We start from the raw sequence: 26,243 nt of genomic DNA, 5'->3' as shown, positions 1-26,243 counted from the left end.
GGCAGTGCAATCTGTGCTGTCTCTTCCTGAGAAGAATCGATATATATCTGTAGTTTTTGTATAAAAACCTTAATGCTCCTTATTCACCTTTTAAAATAGGGGAAAACAAAAATACTGACAGTGGCAAGGATTTCTAAATTCTTTACATTCACAGTTCAAAATTATAAGAAGCTGTCATACTTAAAAAAAAAGAAAAAGATTATTTTGCAATTCAAATTTAAAGACCTGTTTCTAACTGAGTGCAGTGCTGAAGGGGGATGGATCATGAACTGAAGTCTCAGTAGGTTGTTCTGATTTTTTGGAATTCACTAATTAATCATATACAACATCCTTTTTATTCTCAGTATGCAGCTACCTCAGACTAGTTATTTGGTGCCTAAGGAAAGACCCCATGGGATGCTTTCATGTCTGACAGATAGCTATATATAATTACTTGTTTTATCATGTATACACTACCATATGAATTAATTATAAGATATTAAATAGTAAGAAGATGCAGTTTGCCAAGTAAAACACTACATGATGGCAGACAATATTTGTTTTAAAAAATTTCCTCTGTGATGCATATTTTTGAAACTACCTAATGTATGTGGAGTCCAGTGATGTTTTCATGAGACTGAGATGAAGATTTCGTTTTCTTCCAAGAGTCTCGCTTGCATGGGTAGCTGTTGAACAGTATCTCCTACTGCATGTTTAACAAGGACAGTTTTATCTCAACAGTCTGTCTTTCTTTCCAAAAACTGGGGCAATTTGAAATAAAGACAACTCTTTGTACTGCTAAAAATGATATTTCTGAAATGCTGTAGTGTTGTATTGTGTCCTTTGAAAGCTATATAGAGCTTCTGTCAAGGAATGTAGACATTGAGTGACTTTGCTTTTATTTTAAGAATATTTTCTGTCCTAATAGCCCCCTCTCAGGCTGCAGAAGATGGACAGAGAAATCATGAACTTAAGCAAAGATCAGAGATTTAAAATAATGTGAAGGGAAAAGCACCAAGATGTGTACAATGTGTGTATGTGTTATCTATGCAGTTTAGTTTTGCACGAGGAAAGAACACACCTTGTGTGAAGATCCAAGAAATAGAATTTATTTTTAGTCAAATTGATGCGTTAGCAGTCTAGTCAAGATATAACAACCTCTTATTAGTTCAATTACAACAGTGCTAACACATAATCCAACTCACCCAGTTTCTCTTAAGGTCCATTAATAATTCAATAAAAATCAATAGACACAAGTAGCTGCCCATTTCCTCTTACCCTTGCTATGCATTGCTACAGTGAGTTGTTAGTGGCCCAAGTGCTCTGCTGGGAGCAGCATTGTGGGGATGGTGGAAGGTTATTTTATTTTTTCTCCTTGGTCTTTGTGTATGCTTGAGATTACTTTTGTATGTTTAATTCAATACATGGGATATGTTCTTGTAGTTGGTTCATGAGGTTAGTTATATTGTGATTCCTTAGGTTTTAATGCTTTTCTTTTTTAGGGGGAGAAGAAAGACACGACTGCAGAAAGTAGGCAAAAGTAAAAATAATAAAAAACCCAACAATGAAAAAAGCAGTTCCAGAGGTACATCGTATACACATGACCACTTGGTAATTTTTCTGTTGGAGCTTTTACTGGATGTAGGTAACATCAAAGGCACAGATATACATATATATATATAGATATATCTATCTATCTATCTTCTCCTTGTATAGAGGGAGAAGAAAAAGTCAAAGATTATCTATAGAGGCTACAAGTGATGACAACTATGGTGGTGCAGTCAGCTGGAATAAATAACGTGGGAGATTGTGAGAAAATGCACAATTTTGATTGAAGTTGATGTTAACATTCTTTGCGAAATATGTCAGTTGGAAAAACTGCTGCACTGGATTTGATAGAGCAAAGCAAATTGGTTTGTGACTGACTGGAGTAACAGTAGGCTTGCCTGGTGGTGGAGAGCCTAGAAATAGTGGGAAGAGGAGGAGCAAGGGCTGTGCCGGAGCCGTGAGGTACTTTGTCTTCTTAGACAGCGAGTGAGAAAGGGTATACTCAAGAAGCAGCACACTGGATGATAGTGTTGCGGAAACCAAAGCATGCGAGATACTGACACTGGTTTGTAGCTGTAAGTAAAGTGAGCCTGGAGAGAATAGGAGCTTGAAAGTATGGTGGGGAAAGTGGGAGAGACTCTACTAAGAGCATTGTTATTGGAGCAATGGACTGAGAAATTTTAATGTACTAAACACTTCAGCAATTGGGAAGGAAGAGTTTGAGGATGAGTTAGTGTGTTTGATGGTGAAAAGAAAAGAACCAGTACTTTCAAAGATGGGTAAGCTGGTGGGAGCTTGCTTCAAAGTTATGGAAGTTATGGTCATTTAAGGAGGAGGAGCTGATGAGCAGATGGGTTGAAGACAGGAGGAGAGACAAAGTGAGCAAGATCTAGAGATAGGACCAAACTTACTCAGGTAGAAAGTGATTGGGGGAGGAAAACAACAGAGAAGCTTTATGTCACAGGTAGAAGGCGAGAAAAGAAGGGCTATTGTCAGTGGAGGGAAGACAAAGAGGAAAAAAAAAGTCAGAACCTTTTTTCCTTTGTGACTCTGTCCAGGATGCAGGAAAGGTTGTGTTGATTTTAAATTCACATTTACTTTTTTTCAATGGTATTGGTTGCTGTGATCAGTGACTGTTCGTTCTCCTCGTTCGTAGTCCCTTAATTGGTGAGTAACACCTGCTGACCTTGTGATGCCCTTTTTCTAGGTCAGGGACTATATGAGAAAGTCTCAACCTCTCCCAGCTTGTCTATTGCTGTATGAGTCAGGTCAGTAGAGATAAAAAGAAGGGCCTGAGCATCCTTTATGGTGACCATTGTTACTGGCATCCATCCTTGGGATTCTCAGCAGAGAGGCCCAAGATTTGCAGGAATGGTGGGTAAATGATGCCCTTGCTCTTAGCAGTGGAGCTCTCACACCAGGATGGAGGTTTGCTTATGAAGTGTGTGGGAGAGGTAGAAAAGCATTAGGTAAATGCTTCAGCAGGTAAATGTGGGGTTCATATTAATGGGCTGTGAAGACAGAACCTTTCATTAACACAAAAAATGTGGGTTTTGTTTGTTTTGTTTCTAAATTGTAGGTCTAATCTACTCTGCTCTTGTGTTCAGGGTAATTTTTGATGTACTTATAAAATTTTTTAAATAAAGCTTTTTATGCTCCTTTTCACTCTTTTCCTAGGTACTTAATATTATTTTTTGCAAAAATCTTGCACGAGCATCTCCCGGCCCACCATATACCTTCATAAGTGCGATGAGGGAGATCGCTGATGCTAGATATCATTGAGTTGTAAAGGAAATGACTGGAGGCAGGACACTATCCATAAAGGATCCTCAGTTCTGGAAATAGCCTCTTCTCTTTACAGCCCAAATTTACTGGTTTAGTACCAGGCTCATTTGTTCTGGCAGGCTTTTGTGGTGGATAAAGGCAATGATGGATAGTGAGGCCTAAGGAGGGGCTTTGTTTGTTAGTGTGAGGCTTTGGTCAACAACAGTTTATAGATTGCAGGTCAAGTTCTCTTCTTATTAATGGGATTGTAAAACATAGCTGGGAATTTCACTCTGGGGAAGCAAACTCGGTAGGGTGCAGGAGGAAGGGATACAGGGAAACTTTTCCTGGGTTATAGATTTTGCATAAATTTTGTTTGAGTGCTTGGAGGGATAAAGGCATTTTTTTTTTGTTTTGATGTTTTTGCAAGTATAAATAAATCATTGAAGTGCAGATTCCAAACACTTTTGCACTAACCAATTTTCCCAGAGATGCCTCTTTTATCTGTTCCAGTGGGAATAGAGCAGGTTGATGATCTCCATGACTACATTGTTGTCAGTACATCACAGCTGGTGGCTCAGTATCACATCACAGACTTCAAGCACACAAGTCTTTATTGTTCAATGTGTAGAGCCATTGGAGTGGTGCATTCATCCTATTGAACTGACTTCAGCATCTTACTGGCTAAACAGTAGGACATTAATGTGCATTAATATGCTAACTAGGCTTTTTGGCAGGGGAAAATTAAGATAAATGTTGTAGGCTTTCTTAGATATTGAAATGCATCAGGTTTTCTGTTGTACTTAGTGCATTTGTACCTAAAGGTGAATAAAAGGCTACGCCAGTGTTTCAGCCAGTAAGCAGGATGAAAAGGCTCTATTTTGGTAGCTTTTAAAGAGAAGAGATGTTGGGGTATTTTCCTGCCCCAGTTCAGTCTTCCTTGATCTGTAATACCTTAACCTAATGTATACGAAGCTTGCGTATGGAGTGCTAAAAGGGGGAATAGAATTGCATGAGTTTAGTGTTGTCGATGTCTGTGTCATGAGTTGTCATTTGACTGTTACTTTACCCTTTTTTGTATTAATTGTCTTTTGTGTCCAGTGGCGATGTAATTTAGCGCTAAAGTTGCAAACTGTAAAAGCAACTTCTTATCAGCTGTGCATCCATGGTGTAGAGCAATGGAGTTTTGACACTTGATTAGGGTCTTTAGGTGCCAATGTAATATAACAGTGGGTTAGCAGCAATAATAACAACTTTATTTCTTTTGTATTCTGTATAGGTTTTCTAGAGAGCTGGATGGGAAAGAGTTTTGTTTTACAGGCAGCATTTAAAAAATGCAGACAATATCTTTGCAAATCAGTTTGAAATAAAAAATCATACTTGTTCAAATGAAGCACTTCAAACCAAAGTTAACATGATCAGTTGTGGTTTTGGTGTTTGGTTTTTTTTTGTAACAATTGAACAAGCAAGGTTTTGAAATAAAGGCAGTTATAAATAAAATATTTTGCAAAACCTCAGTATGTGGTATGTTGGCAAAATGAAAGCTTTTATTTAGAACACTTCTAAATTTGGAGGTTTGAATCAGAGTGGCTCTGGCTTTAAGTTTTCCACTTCAAAATGAAAACCATTAGTGTTTTGGGTCTCCTGTGGCTATTTACCTGCCAAAGCAATCATTAATCTAGTTTTCAGAAAGTTCTATTTGATGCTTTTGAGGCTTTGGATCTTTAAGTAGAATTTTCTGAGGGTGCCAAAGCCGGCTCCTAGTCAGTCTGTTGATGTCAAGAACATAAGGCCTCTGATTACTCGAAGACTGATGTTGTTGCTTAAATACAAATCAACATCATTAATTTAATATGGAGTTGTGAACTAGAATTATGAAAGATACAAGTTGAATCGTTTGTGGTAGTAGCTGAGGCATATATTGTAACTGCTGGCTGGTTTTGTCAACTGCACATTTATGTTTCTGCAGAGCATCTGTATGTCAGCAGATCTGTGCCATTTTCCACTTTCCAGGCAAAACCAGCTGCCTCTGTGGTAGTCTTGTGGTAGCTTCACTTTTTTTTTTTTTTCTTTGTTAGATGACTTTCACAAAGTGTGTTTTGAGCCTTAGTATGCTCACTGTGCTCAGTGTAAATACACATTTATGTATGTATGTACATGAAAATTACAAAATTAGCTGTTCCGAACCAACACCCTAATACAGCTATGATTCTTCCATGCCTGTAGAGCTTACAGAGAAAGGAAGGGAAGGAAATGAGCTGAAGTATATTGGCTGTGAAACTCTTAGGAACTGGATTTGTGCAAACCAGGCTGGGCTCACCACCCTGAGCATTCGCAGTGGACACCTTCATGGTTTGTAGTCAACTGCCCCCAGCTTCTCCAGCAGAATCCAACAGAACAGTTGCACTGGGCAGAGAAACTGGGGAAAATAGATTTTTTTTTTTTTTTTTCAAAACTGTATGAAATTGGGAAATTACTAAGTTCACTAATATTCAGTGTGTTGCATTGTTTTGTCCTGGAGGGCAAATTTTCTTCTGAGAATGTAAAGGGGGAAAAAAAGCAGGCGAAGAGTGCTGTTGGTAAGTAGCTATTGATTTAAAGACACTGGGAAGAGAGGAACAATTGGGAGATAAGCATATGGCTTAAGCAGGAGTAGAGTACAGGAGTTAACACTGTTGACATTTAGCATCACGGCATTAAGAAGTCAACCCTGATATGAGTTTATATATCCAGTCTATTATTTTGAGCTATCATCAGACTCTGAACCACAACACTGTTTTCCATCCAGAGATTTTATTTTCAACTCTGAGAGCTGTAAACACCATTGAAAACAGGGAGGAAATCAAAACTGATGAGCAGGAAAAAAAACCAAGCCAACAATCCACCCTTTTGATTTCTAACATACTTTTGTAGCAAATTTCAGTGGCACATTACATGACAATATAACTAGATGTACAGAGCATCTCAGTAATGCTGTCTTTATCATTAGTATTACAGGAAGAGCGTGCTACTAAGCACTTCCAAATTAATATAGCTTTTCTTCTTGGTAGCATAAGAATAGTGTGCAGAAGTTTTTTTGTTATTTGTGGTGCTTTCTCTGTCTTACCATTGAAGTAAAACCTGCTACAAGAAATATGTCTACTTTGCAGCCCAAGGGAGTACCAAAAACTAATCATGTTTTGAAGTCCATGCTGTCCTGGTTTCAGCCAGAGTAGGGTTAATTTTCTTCACAGAAGCTAGTGTGAGGCTGTGTTGTGGGTTTGGAATGAGAAAATGTTGATAAGGTGCTGCTGTTTTGAGTTGTTGCTAAGCAGTCAAGGACAGTCCAGCTACTCGTGCTGGCCTGCAGCGAGCAGGCTGGGGGTGCACGGGCAGCTGGGAGGGGACACAGCCAGGACAGCTGACCCAGGCTGGCCAAAGAGATATTCCCTATCATATGACGTCATGCTCCATATATAAAGCTGGGACGAAGAAGAAGGAGGGGGTGGAGGGATGTTAGGAGTGATGGCGTCTGTCTTCCCAAGAAACCATTACGCGTGATGCAGCCCTGCTTCCCTGGAGATGGCTGAACACCTGCCTGCCCATGGGGAGTGGTGAATGGATTCCTTGTTTTGCTCTGCTTGCGTGCGCGGCTTTTGCTTTACCTATTAAACTGTCTTTATCTCAAACCGTGAATTTCCTCACTTTTACTCTTCTGATTCTCTCCCCTGTCCCACCGTGGGGGAGTGAGCGAGCGGCTGCGTGGGGCTTAGTTGCTGGCTGGGGCTAAACCACGACACATGCCTACAGTGATTTATGTCTGGAGTTTGCTCTAGGACTTTATACTGCATCATGTATTGCACCTCAACAAGTATTTTATCAAGTTGCAATTTTTTCTGTCAGAGCAAGACTTTATATAAATCAGATTCTTTCAGGTTCCTTTCAGATATAATGTGCGTATATGTATCTAGATACATATGTATGTAGATGCATATAGATATATATATATGTTTTTATATATTAAAATTACCAGTTGGCTAGTTTATAATTCTAAGAGAAACTTATGATAAGTTTCAGATCCTACCATGTGCCTTACAGTTTCTTCCCAAATTACAATACCTATTAGATCAAAGGCATATAGTTAGCATATAGTAGTGTGTTTGTATACTGATGACTGCAGTGACTCTACAGGTACTGTGATGGATGACATTGCAGTGCTGAGGCAGTTGGTCTGCTGTTTGGGACGCCGGTTATTTTTTTTGTTCTTATTTAAGTCTTAGGAATAACTTCATAGGCACTTCAAAAGGAAAGATGTAAGCCAATGTAATCTTCTTTGTAACTCCACTAACAGCTGTTCACAGAAAGCTCATGCTGCTTCTCTTGTTTGAATACTTCAAGCAGTTTTTTTTAAAGGAGAAAGCCAAAAAACTTTCCAAAATGCATTGCTATTCAAGTAACTTTTTTGTCTAACTCACTACTGATGGAAGTGAATAGTAGGTTATCAAGAGATTGCAAAGAACACCATCAAATTTGACTTGTGTCCCTCTTTATTCACAGATATTGATGAGTGTGCTGAAGGACGGCACTACTGTCGTGAGAATACCATGTGTGTAAATACACCAGGATCCTTTATGTGCATCTGCAAAACAGGATATATACGCATTGATGATTATTCATGTACAGGTAAGAGCTGTATATTTGTGAAAGGAAATAACTGGATGATCGTATTTAGGAGCACTGATATAATTCTTCTAAAGTTAATCTTTGTTAGAGTCACGGGATGTCTACTTGAAATGTTAAACAGAATAAACACCGAAATAATTGCAAAGATACAGTGCAGAAAAACTAATGCATTTTACAGGTTAGGTGTGTGTTGTATCGTTTGCCTGAAACTGTAAGGCAGTCTGGGTTGTCTCATAGGTCTGCATGGTTTCAGGTGCCGATCAAAAAGGTGAAGGGAGGATGCTGAAGGGAAAAATAAGAGAGCAAAAACAGTGCCATGGGTTACTTGGTTTCCATGTGACATACCCGTACAACTTCACTTGGAGTATAATGACTCTTCTGCAAACTTTTGGTGGATTTAAATTTGCTGCATATTAGAAGTGGCTGTTTCTTCATCTTGAATTCTCTTGTATTGGTGAGGTTCCTCAGAGGAATCCTGAGTTCAGAAGGCAGGAGCTCTGCCTGCCTTGAACCACTGGACAACATTTGTTCTTATCTCTGTTCTTCCGTTTTTGCTCTACTGCCAGTGGATGCTCTAGAAGAGGTGTTGGGTTCATACTGACTTTCTGTCTTCTAGTCTTCTCTTATTGCAAGGTATTTTATGGCTATGGAATGAACACTGAACATTTAAACAGCCTTCCGTATCAGATCCAGGATGGCTGTAAGTGTTCCTGGGAGGAATGTGTTTTTTCCTAGTAGACAAATAAAGCAAATACGATTCATAGATGTGGCACATTCTCTCAGTGAAGAAAAGTGTGTGTGAACAAAATAGTATCACTATTTTGCGTGCACAGGGGAATACATTAACTCTTCATATAAAAGGATATATTTGTTCAGTAAAATGTTCTTGGAGTTCATACTACCCCACAGTAGCACTGGCTATAAATGGATGAGTGTATTCAGAACATGAAGATAGCACTGTGAAATTAATTTCTAATTTTATTTAACTCTGTCCATTATGTTTTGGCATTTTTGGGCATCAATGTTATGTCTTGGTACAGAAACAGTTTCTGTATAAACTAGCATAATTTGCTTGCCCAAGCATTCACAGCACTCAGGGATGTGGATCTGAAACCACACACATGATTTTTGTGCATACTGTCTTGCCTGTGCTTGACATTCCTCTCACATACACTGGTAGGCATTAATTTACTTCAATAAGCCCAGATCTTGAAGGACCAAGTTATAGGCTGCTTGCAGAAGGTCCTTTCTGAAGCAACCACTATGGTTTTGATCATTCTTTCATGTTTTCCACACTCTTGGCTGAGTAAAACAATTGTTTCACTACCTGCTGAGTGTGAATGTTGGGATTATTTTAGGACTTTGTTTAAATCACCATGATACATTTCCAGCTTTGCTTCCCTTAACTTGCTGTTCTGATTGAACTCTGCAAATAGTAAACCATCGCAAACAACTTCACAGGGGCATTTGGTGCCTATAAATATAATAAAGGTATTTCTTTGTACTCAGCACACTGCATTTCTCCTATTTGCTGAAATATACTGTTGTGAAATTCAGTATAGTTCAAGAGCTCTGGACAGTCAAACTGGTGTAAAACTTGCTGGAAATTTGTTACGGATCTCACATTCCAAACTGAGTTTTATAAATAGTTTTATAAGATTTCAAACCTTAAGACTCGCTACACCAGATGAACTGTAAGTCGCGCAGTGACTTTCTGTATGTCTGAACAGTGCCACTTGCTGTCATTTGGGACCTGGAGTTTTTCTGGAGTTAAATTATAGTGGATTTTGGATACTGAGAGGCAACAATGAGGATGCAATGCCTGTTGGGTGGTAGAATTTCCATGAATGGAACCTGATGTAATTAAGTGTATATATCACAAAAGATCTGTATTTTTTTCTGGTTCCACAATTAGTGTGAGCACCCTCTGTGGAGGCACTGGTCAGTTAGTGCGTATGTAGAGTTATAAGACTTGTGTGACATTCCACCAAACAACTAGTGAATGAAAGGTTAATTATGTTTTAAAAATGGAGGGAAACACAGGATACATTTAAAGTTATGTGCTTTCATCAGTAAATTTCATTTTGTGCTTGTCTTACTCTCTATGAGTGACACGGAGAACACCTACATTATACCAGTGTATTAAAGCAGGTGGCAAGCGTATCTGTTCCTACATGAGGCTGCTCTAGGTTTTTCACCCCTCAGCATATTCTTTGCTCTTTGCTGGTTTTGCCATCTATTAAAGCTCCTGATTTCAGACACTTTCATGTGTGCCAATTTGCCCAGATACAAATCTAAGATGTAAAGTGAACACAAGTAGGGAGGGTGTGTTGCTGTGGCTTTAACACGGAGGCTGTGGAAGTTTTAAACTACTAGATTGCTTAACACTGTCTCTCTCGAAGAAACTTGCTCTGTTCTAAGAACCAGCAAAAGCTCAGTGTAGCAGAAACATGGACCGTGTTTACAGGACATTGCTGAAAGATGTGTATGTTAATAAATCAGTGCAAAATAATAGTGGGAAGGAGTTTGTGATGCTAACGGTAGCATCATAACAGTCTAGGCTGTTATGCTTGGGTATAGCTGACTTTTCACAAGCATGGTTTTCTCTTACAGCATACTGTGGTATTTTAAAGCAAGTAGTTTACAGAAAACCTCATTATACTTCCCCTTATTGTTTTTTGTTTGTTTGTTTGTTTTTAAGTGGAGTCTTAATGGCATCCAGATAAACAAATGATATCTAGGACTTGAGAAGGAAAATTGTTTTCCAAATACGCTTTGCTTAGAGAATCAAGGCAGTAAAGTGTGTTAGGGATCTCAACCTGTGTCTCCCTCAGCCAGAGTTGCTTATTCAAGTCCATCGATTTAATCTTCCTTTTATGATTATGGGAAACAGCAAGTAGAAGTTTTTGCACTTTGAGAATCGAGATGCCAACCTGCCTGTGACCGGCACACCTCACTGTGCATCAGGAGCTCATGGCCCATTCACTGCAGCAGGGTAGCATTTTGGTTAAGCTCAGTTTTCTTGTCATGATGGTGCTAGTTCTTGAAGGTAAGGGCATAAACCAAGCCTTTTTACCTGGCAGAAAAGCAGAACAGTAAGGAGAAAAGCAATTATGGTAGACCAAAGAGAACGAGCTGTGCAAATTAAGGACATATTTTTGAAATGTTTAGTGAAGAGTACCCTCTTTAACTTGGCATATCTGTGAAAGCAAGGCTGTGCATTGTCCTTAACAGAATTTTCTGTGTTTTCCATATTTCTTTCTTGTTCTAATAATCATATTTATTGTAGAAGCTGTACTGAGTAGTTGATGTATTCCATAGTCCATACAAAAACCTGGTATTTACATCTGGCAAAAATGAAAAGTGGGAAAGATGTCTGTAAAAGAACTGGTATTTTAAAACCAATTAAAACACTGATATGCAAAATCTGTTTACATTCATACCAGTGGATAGTCTCTGTTTTATGTAATTCATGCAGAAATTGGGTATTGTAGGGCATAACTTCTGCGTTGCTCCTTTCTGTTTTCCTCGGGATATCTGGAAGCATCAGCTTTGATAGCATCAGTTCTCAGCTACTGCAGAAGGGTATTATAGGAGGCCTGTTGCCAACTACCCATGAGAACCATGCTGCAGAAGCTTCACACAGACATCTCCTGTGTGCAAAGGCAATCCCGAGTATCTTAGGAGCACCTTGCTACTGCAAGTGTACTACAAAAACTACCAAAGGCCCAGGCTCCAGGACTTACGTTGGTGTGGTTGTATAATATACAGTTCTGTTCAAATCTCTCAGTACTTGTATACAGAGAGTCAGATGCACTTTGTTTTTTTGCCAATGTTTGCAACTAAATTTAGTCAGTCAAGCCTCTTTTGTCTTCTGCAGAATTTAAAGTTTTTGGCAAGTCTTTATTTGCCTCATTGGGTTTAACTTGCCAGCTGAAATATCAATGAAACTGAAGAGGTGGCAGATTTTTAATCCAGTTCAGAAATAGCAAGAATAGGGCAAACAAGTGACAGCTGGCCTTGTGTGTCACTACATGTCAAATTTAAAAAATATATTTCAGGTCACACTGTTCCTTGTAATGCTATGTAATCAAATCCAGTTGTGGAACCATAGCTGTGCATAAAATAGCTGACTTACTGTAAGCTGGACCAGAATCTCTGGTAGCACATCCTTGGGAATGTTACAAAGCAGAAAGAAAACTTTCTGTAGCTTGGCATTAATACGTCATTGTTTGCACAGAGTAGCTAAAGCACAGGAAGGAGATGTTGAAAAATTATACCTGAAACTTGATGAGGCAGGTTATGATGTAAGTGATGTCGATGCAGCTTGCCGGCAGGCTAACGTAAAATGCCTTATTGTTCCATTCTATGCACACATATATAATTTAGCAGTCATTGATCAAAATAGAAAAGAGACATAAAATCAGTGACATTGAAGGGGTTTGCTCCTGTATGAGACATTTGAAAAGAAATCTGTGCTATCTATCTCTGTCAGAGTCCTGGGCACAAAAGACTGATTTAGGCAGCATACAGCTACTTCCAAAACAGCTCCAGTCTCTTTCTTCCTGGCATGTTTATTGCAAGTTTTACAATAGATCTGAATTACATTTTGATTTTCACAACAAAGGATGTAATGAAGACATCAATTTTAGATTTTGTTATTTGTATTCATCTTGGAAGCAAGATTCGCAGGGTTAGATTGAGTTAGTCACAACCATATTTACACAGAAATCTGTTGTTCGTGACTGATTTTATGTTCAGAAATCAATCATAGCTATGAGAAGGGGAGATGAGTCCTAAGCTGTACGCACATGCCAAATGGGTGCACAAACTGCAAATTAAAGGCATAAAAAAATACGCCATGGGCTACCATGCTTTCCCTACATTGGTATCATTTCATTCCCCTTCCACTTTGCTTCACAAACCTGAAAGGTTATGGTGTTGCACTGGGGGAAGGAAGGCACAACATGGCATGGGTCTCTGCTGGGGTAGTTTTATGTGTGTAGCAGTATGGTACACCATCACTGCTAAGACAACTAAATCTGAACACCTTAATATTTTTCTGGAATAGTAACACTTCCATCCTTACTCTGTCTGGGATTACAAAAATGTATGGTCTGTTTTCTTGTCTGGAAAAAAAAAAAGTTGTCCATCTCGTAACAAGAATACAGCCAGTGTCACCTCCAGTCTTTCAGGCTGCTCTGTGATCCGCAGCTGGTAGCAGTGCTCTGAACAGTGCAATACATTCCTGCACCATATCTTTCTTTTTTAATGGAAAAAGGAGAAGTTACGAAATGAGAGATGAGAGCTCTCTCTTTTTCACACTTGGTTCTAACAGTGAAGAGTTCTGACTAGCCATAGTGAATGGTTAATCACATTTAGTCTGAACATTTCGGTTCCTGCCTTGGAACCATTCACCTATCTAACTCACTCATCAAAAATGGAACAGAAGAAAGAAAACCTTGTGAAATTTAGTGCATCCTCCCTGGATTGTATTAAGGCAGAGGAAGATGCATGCCATGGCCTGGAGAAGCCATGGGTTTTCTGAGCCCCAGATGATGTTTAAGGCTCTGGTTCTGTGCAATCTCATGGGCCACTTCGTGTCTTTTTTTTGTTGTTTTCTTTGCTTTCCAGATAGGGTAAAATGGGGAAGTGACTCTGATGGAAGTGCTGGTGGTGTGCGTAGCAGCTCCTGTGGGTGGGAGTCCCTGAGATGATGTGGGGAATGTAATGCAGCTCATGTTACCATCCCAGAGAAGTCCTTCTTGGGGCCAGTTTCATTTTTTGCACTTAGTGGTACCAAAGAGAGAAGCATCGGGGCTCTCCATGAGTGCCAAAGATGGTATTTTCAGTTGACGGTCCCTTTACGTGTGGTCTGGGTAAGGTGGTAAATGACCAAGTGTAAGGGAGATATATGAAGTACGGGCTGTGTTAGTATCTAAACCAGACTCTTTGAATTACTGTTTGTACATGCCATGGTCTATGGGGTCTGGTAAATTACTTTTACATGTTTCTCTTTTTTTAAAAAAAAAAGAGAGAGAGAAGTGGGTGATCTACAACTTTATCCCCTGACACCAGTCAGGTTTTACAATGACGCTGTATTTTAGCAGGAAATACATGTGAAGCCTTAACTGATTAATTATTAAAACCCTATCAGGCATGTTGCAAATTGTGGCCTACTTCTTCCAAGCCTGGCCCGACCGCGTGAGCAGCCATGTCCATCCCCGTAGCAGTGCTGAGCTGTGTGGGACTGCTCCCACATGCAGAGCTAGGCACTCACACCAACATTTTAAATGCATGCAGACCTGATAACTTTTTTTCATAATCATTTTGCTAAATCTGTTCCAGATGATTTTGTCTTTATTTTTCGTTTTCACATAAGCCAAGTCATGCTGTTTTTTTGCTACTGCTTGCTTTTAGAAAGAAATGGCTTAGAAGCCAAAGGAGTTGGCAAAACAGGTGGAGATTCTAAGTCTGTGAGGCTGTTATAATGCGTTACAGCCTGGTACCATCACATTTGGTGTTCCTGGGTTTATTTTCTGACTTCTGAAGAAAATTGTGAAGAATTTTTATATAACATACCATGACTGTGGTGAGAACATTTACAAGGTTTATTGTTCTTCAGTGAGGCATGGTTGCAAGGTCTAAACAGATGGAAGGGTTGAAGTACTTTAGAAATAGAAAGACTGGGTGGAATAGATGCATGGCTTTGGTCTTTGGGCTTTTTGACTTGACCGTATGGAAGGCCTACTCAAAGCAATGAAAAATGTATTGGACTCACTGGGCTTTAACTCAGTGTATCCAGCTGGACCTTGCTAGGCCTTCCGCCACCTTCACCCCCGCATATCTAAGTCTTTTATGAGTCTCAGAGATTTTTCTAATAACATTTTTCCCAAAATGCTGTCAATGCATTCAGCAGCTTTTTTTTTTTTTTCTGCAGTAGCCTCTCACAGTAAACTGAAGCCTAATAATTGTTTCTGCATAAATTACCAAGAAGCATGGTGGTAGCAAGTTGAGTGACACCTGAAATGTTAATTCTTTGGAATACTGGCAGCTCTGCATATTTTTCAAATCAAATTAAATCACAAATCTATTGCAAATTGGAAGGAATTCCAAGACCAGAATTAAAATAATTAAGGGCCTGGGGAGATTGACTTGACATATGGGAAAGATTTAAGTAGAAAAATACAGATTTAGCTATATAATGGTGATGAATGTGCAAAAAGTAGGAATGATGATAACAATACTATTTAATAATTACTTGGGGGATGTCAGTAGTAAAGAGGAAAAAGTAGGGAAAAGGCCTGCACCCCTGCAGATCAGTGGCCAGTAGTTTTCGACATTAATATTTTACATCTGACCCATATTCTCTTCTCTTTAATGATGTTGTGGGATGACTTTGAAACAAATTTACCTCAACGTAATGTATAGAAAAGAGATTGTTACATATAGCCTGTTCAGTGCCCATGCGTCTTATACTATCTCACTTACCTTTGTGCTTTTTTTCCCATGCAGCCATTAATGTTTTCTCATTTTGGTTTTCTGACACACCACATCATTGTGATTTAATTTGCATTTGCTTTGCCCACAGCAATCAAACCTGAGTCCTTCCTAAGCCCTCCTGTTTGGTTCCATTGTTGTAAATAGCTGTGGCTTATAAACAACCTACGCATCTTCTTGGATTTCAGCTAATGCCACGGGCGATGTCCCCACTTAAGAAAGATACCTGTTGGTTTGGTATTTTGCTAAGCATTGGTACATGGTAGGGTTTTTGAGTATGTATTTGTGCGTGTGCGTATGAAGAAGGATTTTAAAGAAACATCTCTGGAATACTTCTATCTCCATGCTGGTGCTGGGTCAGGAGATGACAGGCAGATGGATGTTCTCCAGAGAGTAGATGACTCTTTTCTTTTATTACTGCCAAACTTCCTCCACTGCTTTTGAACATGAAGTGTTAAAAGTATAGTTACAGTCCTCAGTAGAAATTGGAGTTACATTTAGAGGCTTCTTTCTCTTCTCTTCCCATCTTTGGAAGTCTCAGTATTAGTTGTGTACGTCTGATAAAAAAAAATCTGATTCGTATGTGCCAGTGCCCAGCTTTATTATCCTGTCAGCTAGGAAATAAACTCACATCTGGGCTTTTTTGGTATAGTGCATAGCCAAAGGTTGGGTCTTGCCTCCTTTTCCTTCAATAATGCAGGATTAATGCATTAATACAATGTAAGTCTTCTGAGGATGCTTATGAGGAAACAGAGGCAGCATCTTTGCAATACTAATGGAGCCCATCCTTATCCCCCCAGTGCTGATGCCCCCACTCTGGGAACCACCAGTCTGGTATCTGGATGGACTTGAAATGCCAGTAACAGGGACCTTGTGATTTTGTTGAAAAAACACAGCTCAAGTACTGTTTATGATTCAGTTCCCCATATTATCAGGGGTTTTTCTGGCTGCCCAGTTGTTACCCTCTGCTTCTTGCAAGATACAGATATTTTTGAGGGAGGAATATACTCCAGTCACATGTTTTTTTTATTAACATAGTACTCTGACACACTTTGGATGAATGATTCCTCCTGGCATCTAGAAACTCAAGTTCATAAAAGTGCATCTGCCTGTGGGCTTCTGCACAGATTTCACTGGTTTATTTTTGGCTTGTAAATCCATCAATTGTTTGGGACATCAACAATCTGAGAAATCTCCTCTTTTTCCTATACTGTGCAGCAGAAGTGACATTTAATGGCAGGGATACTTGAGAAAAAAATTTTGTTGAATTGCTTGTGAGGATGCTGAAGGTAAAATCCATCTTTAATCCTTAGGACACAGGTCAGGAAAAATTCCAGACTTGCAATACACTCCTTCCAGATATTCATGAAAAGTTCATTGATGGGTTCTGACATGGGGCAGGAAACAGGTTTGCATCAGTATATGTTGGTAGGAGACTCCAGCTAGCTGTGAAGTGTGGGTATTTTACAATATAATGTATTACTTGTTATTTTTGTTCCAACTGTACATTTCAGATCCCACAAATGAGTTCTGAGAATTGAAAGGGAATGCCTCTCCTTACTTAAAATGAAGAATAAAATCTAGCTTACATACAAGGAATGTGGGCTCTGTTTTAGCACCTGTACCAACCTCTTCTAAGAGTTGTATAGTTGCCTGGGTTTCCATGGAGGAAAGCTCCTCTAAGACTGATGTAATCCAGAATTGAATTAAGTCATCCAGCTTCTGTGTTTAAAGCTGCATGTGTGCCCTCAGTTAATTAACAGTATAAAATTGGCCTGCTTTTCAGATACACAAGAGCATCCACAAGTCATCCTGAAGATAGTAAGAGCTGATAATGCTTAGTACATTGGTAAATGAGGCCACATTTTAGTAAGTGACTAAATATGTCCACAAGATGCAACTTTTTTCAGCACTGCTCTATACCCTTTATCCTTCACTACTGCAAAGGAGTTAAAAAAAGTCTGTGACCTCAGATTAGTCATATGCTTATAGTATACCAGCTTTGTTACTTGTAAATACAGTAATGTGAGACATGATGACAATAAAAAAGCTAATTTCTTCCCATTTATTTCCCTTGACTTATTTTGATGAATTCAGCAACATTGCAAGTTTTCCTCAAGTTCTGCACCTTGTACAACAGCTGAGCTCATTGACTGTGGTTAAATAAAGACGGAATAATTGCACGGTATGGTGCAAGGGACAGAGCAATAAACAAGCATCCTGACAGGGGCTTGTAACATCACTGGAGTGACATACTATGGCTTGAGTAAGGAAATGTTTTATTCAGCAAACCACCAGAGAAAACATGCAGTTCTGGATTTATAATGATGTCGGCAAGATGAACCATCTGTCTTTTCCATCTCTGATTTTGGTGATCCCCCCTCCCCAGTTATATTAGAAGTAGTATGCATGCACATGCATTATCACACAGTGTAATCCAAACTCCACTGAGGCAGTGGTGTCCAGATATACTGTCAGGGTTGCTGTTAGAAATAAAAACTCTAGAAGTCAGCTTGTATGCACAGAGCATTTTGAACTCAAAACCTATTTGATTCTGACTTCCACTACTTGGCCCAGTTTCCATTCTGCTTTATAGCATGTCAGCCAACATGAAGCTCTCAATCCTCTTTCAGGATAAATCCTCTCCAATATCCACTTTCTAGCTGTAAGATAATTCACAAAGCTAATAAAGGAATGATCATTCAGACTCAGCTTGTTGCTATGCGACCATGTTACTAAGATAAAAACACAAGTAATTTTTATATATCTGCTATACTTTATACAACAGAACTCATTTATGCTTTATTTTGATTGAATAGGTTTATCGTTGACAGCTTAGTTTGGAGGCTGTTTTAACTTGGACTGAGACCTTTTTTCTTCCTAGAGGATACTTTTTAGGTCCCATTTCCTCCTTGGTTACTGAACCAGTTCATGACAACTGTCCATCTGGCTATGCAATTATATCAGGATTGATTTCTCAGCTGATCAAAATCCAACACATTTTTAAAGGGTCTTTGGTAGAATATGATTTGAGTTGATAAACAGAAAATGTATTCCCTTGACAAAGATACAAATGTATGATGTTCAGTATTGGATGCTTAATTCTCTTACAGAAATCATTATTTTACCAAATATATGTATATTTGGTTTATTTGGTACATGTGTGCATATCTATTTCTATATGTATATCTATATCTATTATCAATGCGTTATAGAGATGGATTCTCTATTTGCTTTAGGAATAGAGGATGGTAAAAGGTATTCTATCAAAAGCAAGTCTCTAACTATTTTGCATTTCTACAGTTTCTGTATACTGTTTAAAAAGTGTCTTTCTGCAGAAGCAGACATCAGAATTGATTATTTTGTTTTACAAGGAATATATTTTGCATTCTTAGGGTGATGAGGAATTTTTCAATATATAAAAGGAGGTATAGGTGTCAACTTGAGAACATACTTAGTTTGAAGCAGTAATTCAGAAGAGTGAAGATAAGATAAGATAAAAGAATAAACTATTTCAGTTAGAAGGGACATAAAATGATCATCTAGTCCAACTGCCTAGCCACTTCAGGGCCAAAGCTAAAGCATGTTGTTAAGGGCATTGTCCAAATGCCTCTTAAACATTGACAGGCTTGGGACATCAACCACATCTCTAGGAAGCCTGTTCCAGTGTTTGAGCACCCCCTTGGTAATGAAATGCTTCCTAATGGCCAGTCTAAACTTCCCCCGGCACAGCTTTGAACCATTCCCATGCCCCCTATCACTAGATACCATGAAGAAGAGATCAGCATTTCTTTCTCCGCATCCCCTCCTGTGAGATCTTTCTTTCATGTAACATTCTGAAATGACAATATTTTCAAACATTAACATTGCTTAATATTTATCTCACAGACATCCAGCGTACTGCCATTTCTCAGTTTTATGAATCCCTCGGCAGCTTCTAAGAACCCAGCATCCCTCCACAGTTCTGCAGTGCAGCTGTGTGCTGTGTCAGTACAATGTGATTGGAAATTAGAGATGTAGAGGTATAGCAAAATTAACAGATTATTTTGTAAAAATAGACAATCTAACAAACCATACAGCACTGAATTAATTGTTCATTTCCATAGCTAATTACATTGGCTCTACATGTTAGAATTTTACTGAAGTTGACACAGGAGGTAGAATTCAGTTTACAGTTAAGACAGCCAAATGTACGTCTTCATCTAAACTCACACTGTAATCAACAGAGGTCAAGGATTCAGCTGGACCCAACTCAGTTGTCCATTTACAGGTTCTAGACAGTCATCATCATGGGATTAGCAGATCTGACATAAGACCTACCTTGCAGGTCTTGCACTTTTGAGTGACAGCTGAATTCAAGCAGAGTAAGTTACCTCTTTCCATGGGTTTGAGGCCCTTATGTGTGGGCAACTCAATCCAATTTTAGGTATCTATTTTACACTTGTTGAATTCTGTAGGTTACGCTGACTGAAATGGGAACTTAGATGTCTATAGCAAGATCTGGTTGCCCAGTTATAGGTCCAGTGCCTTTTCAGATGCTATGGTGTGTTCCACTTTCTTTCCAACTGTTGTTACAGTCTTCCTGTAGAGCCTTAGGTTACAACCTTTGCTGATGTCTTGGATACCCATGAAGTGCCAAGCTAGATGTGACTTTTTAGCAAGGCATGTGTTTATGCAATGGAATCCTGCCCAGTAACACACATGTAGACACCTGAATTTAGGTACCTTAATCTGGAGCAGAACCCAGAATTACTCACCACCAAACAGCTGCAGTTTTTCTTTGGAAGAGTTTAAGTAAACGAGACTGAAGAGTACACGGGGTTTTGTCTGGTCAAAACTTCTTCATCTGTTCATCCCAGTACTGGGTGCTAGTTGTGGACTGTGGGAATTAAGATGATGGTAGGGAGAGGATGGCCAGTATTAATTAACCACAACATGACATCCCTTCACAGCTGGACTTCCCCAGGCCCATCCTTCTGTGGATGATCACAGACTGTGAAAGATAGACTGCAAAGATCAGGAAACACAGTAGGTAGCCTTGAGGACAGTTTCTTTGAAGTTATAAGGATCTTTGTGCCTCAGGAGATGGGAAACTGCTGCTGTCTCATTGAGCGAGCCAGAAGCGAAGGAAGTTGGATAGCTCACATCTATCGTGTCTGAGCCAGCTGGTGATTGCTTCATGCCGGGAGAGCATAGCCTGTTCTCAGAGGGATTCCAGCCAAGGTCAGTGAGAGACTGGAGCTACTGTATGAAGCAAGACAATTTTTAAAAGAGGAGAAGTGGAGTTATTTAAGGTTATGTGGTCATGCTATATTGAAGACAGCAGCTTTCTATACATTCACAGTAAAATCAAGGTGACTATAGCCATCATATAAATTAGCCAGGTTTTGAGGGGAGTAGATACAGCTGGCAGAATATGGGTATAATGTCTGTCAGTCTGTGGGCATTCTACTGTTGAAAAACATTTCCAGTCTTAAGATAACACATTTGTAAGAAAAGGCAGAGGGTAAAAAAGGTAACTGTCTGTCTGGACTCGTAAGAGGGGACATAACATTTTTGAATTTTATGCAGGGCTTCAGAAGCCTTTTCTTTTAATATTATAGCTGCAAGTTTTTCTTTGAATGAATATGGAAGTTTCCTGTTTGGACAGGTATGTGTCCCTGAATTATTTCTGTTCAAACAATCTGTGAACATGGAAACTCTTAACTCTTTACAATCTGATTCTCACTGCATGCTACATGGCATGTCTGGTAACGAGTGACTCCTGAAACAACTTAGAAATGTCCTTTGTTTTTCATGTAATGTTTATAAGAGATTAACCTGCTTTATGCTAAATGGCAGACTGTTTCCTTATGTTTTATACTGTCAGTCGTTATAATTTAGTGTTTGGCATCTTCTTTGACAAATCCTTCCTAGATTTGTCTCTGAGATAAGTCTTTACCAACATTACTTCCTTTTGTCAGTCTTTCAGACTGATGATTCTTGAGCGACAAAACCAGATATACTTTGCTGCATCAAACTGCTTCTTCAAATTAGAAATTCATTTTTACAGCCAGAATCATTCAGCAATAGACTTTTGGGTTACAACCCCCTCTTCCAGCCATGTGCTTGAGTAGTGGCCTTCCTTGTCTTACAGACCCCTCGATGACAGCAGGAGTTGGGTCCTTGCTAGTCCTTCTTTGCACATAGAATTATGCTGAAATCTACCCTGAAATGCGTTGGTGTGCAAAGTAAACATATTGGGCTTATCCACCTCACTGACTCATCCGGTGTCTGTGTTCCTATGTGTAATCCCAAAGAAAGGCTTATATTTTCAGTTCTGCATGTAACTTCAGATTCACACTGAAATGTACTGATGATTCTGCAGCCAGGCTGTAAGAACCTAAACTCACGTTTTTTCTGCCCTTCTAATTCTGTCTAAAACTAGTTTCAGTTCCCAAAGCTGTTCTTTCTGTGTTTGCCAGCTCATCTAAATGAATAAAGAAGACAGGGTGATTGGCAGGATCTCTCTACAGCAGTCAGAAAGAGTGGGCCAGCCAGAAGGAACAAATACCACCTACTGAGAAAGTATATTGGAACCCATCCTTAGGGTTTTGTTCTGCTGATGCCCCAAGGAAGACTGGCCAAATCATCACCATTGATTTGAAAAGTCACGTTGATAAAAGGGGAAGCGTTGCTGTCTACGCTGTACTCCTGTACAACATAATCCTAAGGTTCTTGGGTGATGTCCTGGTTTCAGCTGGGATACAGTTAATTTTCTTCCTCATAGCTGGTATAGCTCTGTGTTTTGGGATGAAAATAATGTTGATAACACACTGAGGTTTTTAGTTGTTGCTAAGCAGTAAAGGACTTTTCAGCTTTCTGTGCTCTGGCCTGCCAGCGAGAAGGCTGGGGGTGCGTGGGATGCTGGGAGGGGGCACAGCCAGGACAGATGACCCCAACTGGCCAAAGTGATATTCCATACCATATGATGTCATGCTCAGCATATAAACTTGGGGAGTTGGCCAAGGAGGTGCCGTGGGTCGGGAACTAACTGGGCATCAGTCAGCGGGTGGTGAGCAATTGTGCGTCACTTGTATACTCTTTTATCATGATTTTTTTTTTTTTTCCTGTCCTATTAGACTGTCTTTACGTGAACCCACGAGTTCTACCCTCTTTCTGATTCTCTTCCCCATCCTGCTGGGGGCAGGAGAGTGAGGTAATGGCTGTGTAGTTGTTTTACGTACCTGCCGGGTTCAACTACAACAGGTGAAATTTCACTTTTGTTAGTGAAGTTACATATAGTGAGGCAATGTTTCTGAAAGCACTGTGTCTATAAAAAACACTTGATATTTTTCCTGAGGACATTCTCAATATACAGAACTCTTCTGTCTTGTCTTTTTTATTTTTTAAGTAAATGGTAGTGGTTTCGAGGCATCTTCAAGACTGAACTAGAAAACTGAAAATAGAACTTAATTCAGAAATGGTAATCAACTTACTTTCTTGAAATCAGCCCCCTTTACAATTTATGTAGTCAGATTTGCAAAAATTGAGGCCCTCTTCATCAAATAACAAAAAACTTTCAAAATCTTGGTGTTTCTCTTGAGAACCAAGAGCTCTGTCAGCAAAGCTCAGCAATGAAATAGGAGGCTGCTCTACCTAAATGGTTTGTAGGAGTTCTTGTAGGAGTATTTTTTCATTCTGACAAGCTTCCAAATCATCTTAAAAAGACTGTATCTGTATCCTACTTTTGTTATATTCTGCAGTCTTTTCACATAATCATAAGTGTTTTCTTTGGAGAAATGGTGCAAGGAATTGTAACTATTTTGTATTTTAAAAATGAAAGGTATTCCAGGGAAACTCTTGCGGTCAGTTAGCTTGATTGGTCTGTAACTCACACTGCTCTAAATCAAAAGTCACTGTTGTCTTTAAAATTGTTCTTTAAAATTGTCACGCAAAGGCAATGAGAATTAAGTATCTTGATGTTTTATCACTTATTTTTTTAACCTCATGTTTTGCTTTGAGAAGGAACATTTTTTGAAAATGTCAGTGTACTTATTTATTTGCATTTTATGCCTTCATTTCATTTACCTGTTTCAGAGTGTTTCCCTTCCAATATATTAATAAAAGAAATGAGTATTTTATTTACATGGGGAACAGAATTGCATTGTGAATACTTATTTCCTAATGCAAAATAACATTAGAGTGGTAAGCTATTTAATCATGCAATAAAAGATGAATTTATACTATCCCAAATATGTGTCTTGGCAGATATTGGAACTAATTTGTAAATACTTCCTAAGTTAATGTCCAAGTCACATGGAAATGGAGATTTGGACTGGACTGACAAAGATAAGCAGCTCTGAGTCACACAGACCAATCACCAGGGAAAATATATTGTCAGCAACAGTAATTACAGCAGGTAATTGTGTCACTTACCCTGTTACAGACCACTAAATGTGATGAGTTTGGAACATACCAGCTGTCACACAGTGTTAACTTTGATGTTCAGGGTTTGGAGAACTGTAGTAGAACCTTTTAATGACGGTGCATTTAAAAAATGGAAGATAAAGGTTTCACACTGTTCAAAGTGGTCATAAATGGCCAGTTCTTTTCAAGATAAGAGGAGTGATTTCTGGAAAGGTGGGTGTCCATCAAGAGTAATGCCTTCTAATTATTTTTCTGTGTTTTTAATAAATTTGAAGTGAGCACATGCTTGTTAAGAATAGTTGATTACGTTGTTCCTAGCTCTTTCGAAGGTGGAAATGGATGTAGAATTAAACTTAACTTCTGTCTACATTATTTTAATGCTTGGGAGGTAAACAGAGATTGTGGTCAGTGCTAGCCTGAATGGATATTCCAATTTGTTTTGACTATCCCATATTTATTCACTTAGTACACCTTCCATAGAGTTGGCTTCATCTTAGTTTGAAGTTGTTCACAGCATCTCAACTTGAATCCTCACTTTTCCAAAGAGGATACATAAAAAGGAAGTATGATTACAAGGTGAAGTCATCCTGGGATGACAGTAGTATTAGGAAAATGAAGTATCTATCTGGTCAAGGTTTCCTTTTTTATTACCTCTGTGGTTTGATTCTAATTCATATTTTGGGTATTTGAGACCTGAACAATGCTGGAGACTTCATGTCATCCGTGGTTCTGCTTATTAGAGCAATTCATGGTGTTCTTAAGTAGGACAGCAGATTTGATGGCAGAATTTTTCAGATATGTAAAGTTTGCTAGTATAAGCTTATGCAAATGTTTATTTATCAATATAAAATGCACGTAAGTATCCATATATATAAGTAAAGAAATAATTATTTGTAAGCTCGATTTTCTTTAGCAGTTGAACTGTGGCAACTAAAGCACAGTGTGGGCTAGAAAACCTACCCATGAAAAAACTAAGTTAGCCAGTGTCAAGTTTCAGACCATCGCAGGAAAGGAAGATGAAAGCGTTTCATTGCGTCTCCATGGCTGTGCTGTGCTGCTCAGGTGAGCAACACTGAAGGAAGGCCTCCTCTCCCCATAGAGCTCAAGCGCTACAGTTGCCTTATCAAAAATAGTACTGTTCTACTTGATATCTAGTGAGTCATCTGAGTGCCTGTACCACAGTACCACCAGGGAAATAAGAGGAACCATCTCATGCATTAAGAAATCTCCCTGCTGCATAAGAGGACAGAAAAATTATTTGTTTCCTAGTATTTATGGTTAGGTAAGTTGCTCCAGATTCCTGTGGACTAGAGCAGGATCAAAGCAACAGCAGCATTTCATCCACCACTGTGGTACCTCTCGTTTTCTTCACCTGACAAGCACTGTCCTTGATAACGGTAGTGGTGCTGTGGTGTAACTGTGGTTTACAGTTGGAACGAGTTGGCAAAGTTTAGTCACAATGCTATCCCAAAAAGAACAGAAGTGGGGGCACCAGCTGTTTCCAGAGAGCTTTGAGTACGTCTATAGTTTACCAGACAAACTTTGGCCAGCACTTGATTGCTGGGACATCTTTTTCCTGTCCTGTTTTATATCCATCTTTCTGTTAACTGGAAAACAGCATCGCTCAGAGGCGTTTTTGTGAAGGCCCCTGGTGATGCTGGTGGTCTGTAAGTTGTTACTAGTGAAACAGGAGAACAGGCAGTAAGTTAGGAGCCTCAGGAGCACTCGGAGAGCCACTTCCCTGCTTTCTTTGTATAACAGAAGTATGTGTAGGATGGAGGCCAAATATCCAATACATGTATCTGTTGCTGGTGTCAGACTTGTATAACACGGAGCCTTTTAGTAAGGAAACAGTAAATTAAAATGGTTGGCATTAGGAGAAGTAGTAAAAGAAACATTTTTCAGTTGGCTGAGGAAATTGGAGTAGGATATTTACAGCTCTTGTCTGGCTGTTCTACTAGTAATAAAGTAGGGAGCACTACTATAGATGTTGAATTTGCTATCATTGTCACTTTTGACAACATAATAGATTTTGAAAGTATTGGTTTATCATAAGTGCCTGGGAGGTTCCGTGTACTATACAAGTTGGAATTTAAAAAGATTTACCTAGGAACAACTAATGCATCTGGCTAGATTAAAAAAAAAAAAAAAAAATTATGAAGAAAGTCTAAATGATGAAATACCTTTTGAAAGATAGAAACCTTATTTTAAAATGTCAGTCATAAAAGAAGCAAAATATTAAGAGATCAGTTTGAATTAAGGCAAGAAAGAAGTGGGTGACAAGGTCACAGATCTTATGGCTAGACTGAAATCTCTTAAGGTGGGATTTTCAAAATAATTTTGCATTTGCATTATAGTCCTGCCACTGAAATCCATGGGAG

The 26,243-nt window shown here is 39.0% G+C and overlaps 1 protein-coding gene across 2 annotated transcripts in view; it reads left to right on the top strand.

Annotated features, from left to right (window-relative positions):
- The window catches only part of NELL2 (neural EGFL like 2), a 160,870-nt gene that overhangs the window by 80,427 nt on the left and 54,200 nt on the right, over positions 1 to 26,243 (top strand). For both annotated transcript variants that reach the window (XM_082011705.1, XM_082011706.1), the window contains one exon: positions 7,828 to 7,953. In XM_082011705.1, the coding sequence (XP_081867831.1) occupies positions 7,828 to 7,953 (126 nt within the window). The remainder of the gene's footprint in view (positions 1 to 7,827; positions 7,954 to 26,243) is intronic.

This window comes from Phaethon aethereus, assembly GCF_964289735.1.
Source record: "Phaethon aethereus genome assembly, chromosome: 1".
NCBI lineage: Eukaryota > Metazoa > Chordata > Aves > Phaethontiformes > Phaethontidae > Phaethon > Phaethon aethereus.
The sequence above is the reverse complement of the archived record's forward strand: the minus strand, read 5'-3'. Positions and strand labels throughout refer to the sequence as shown.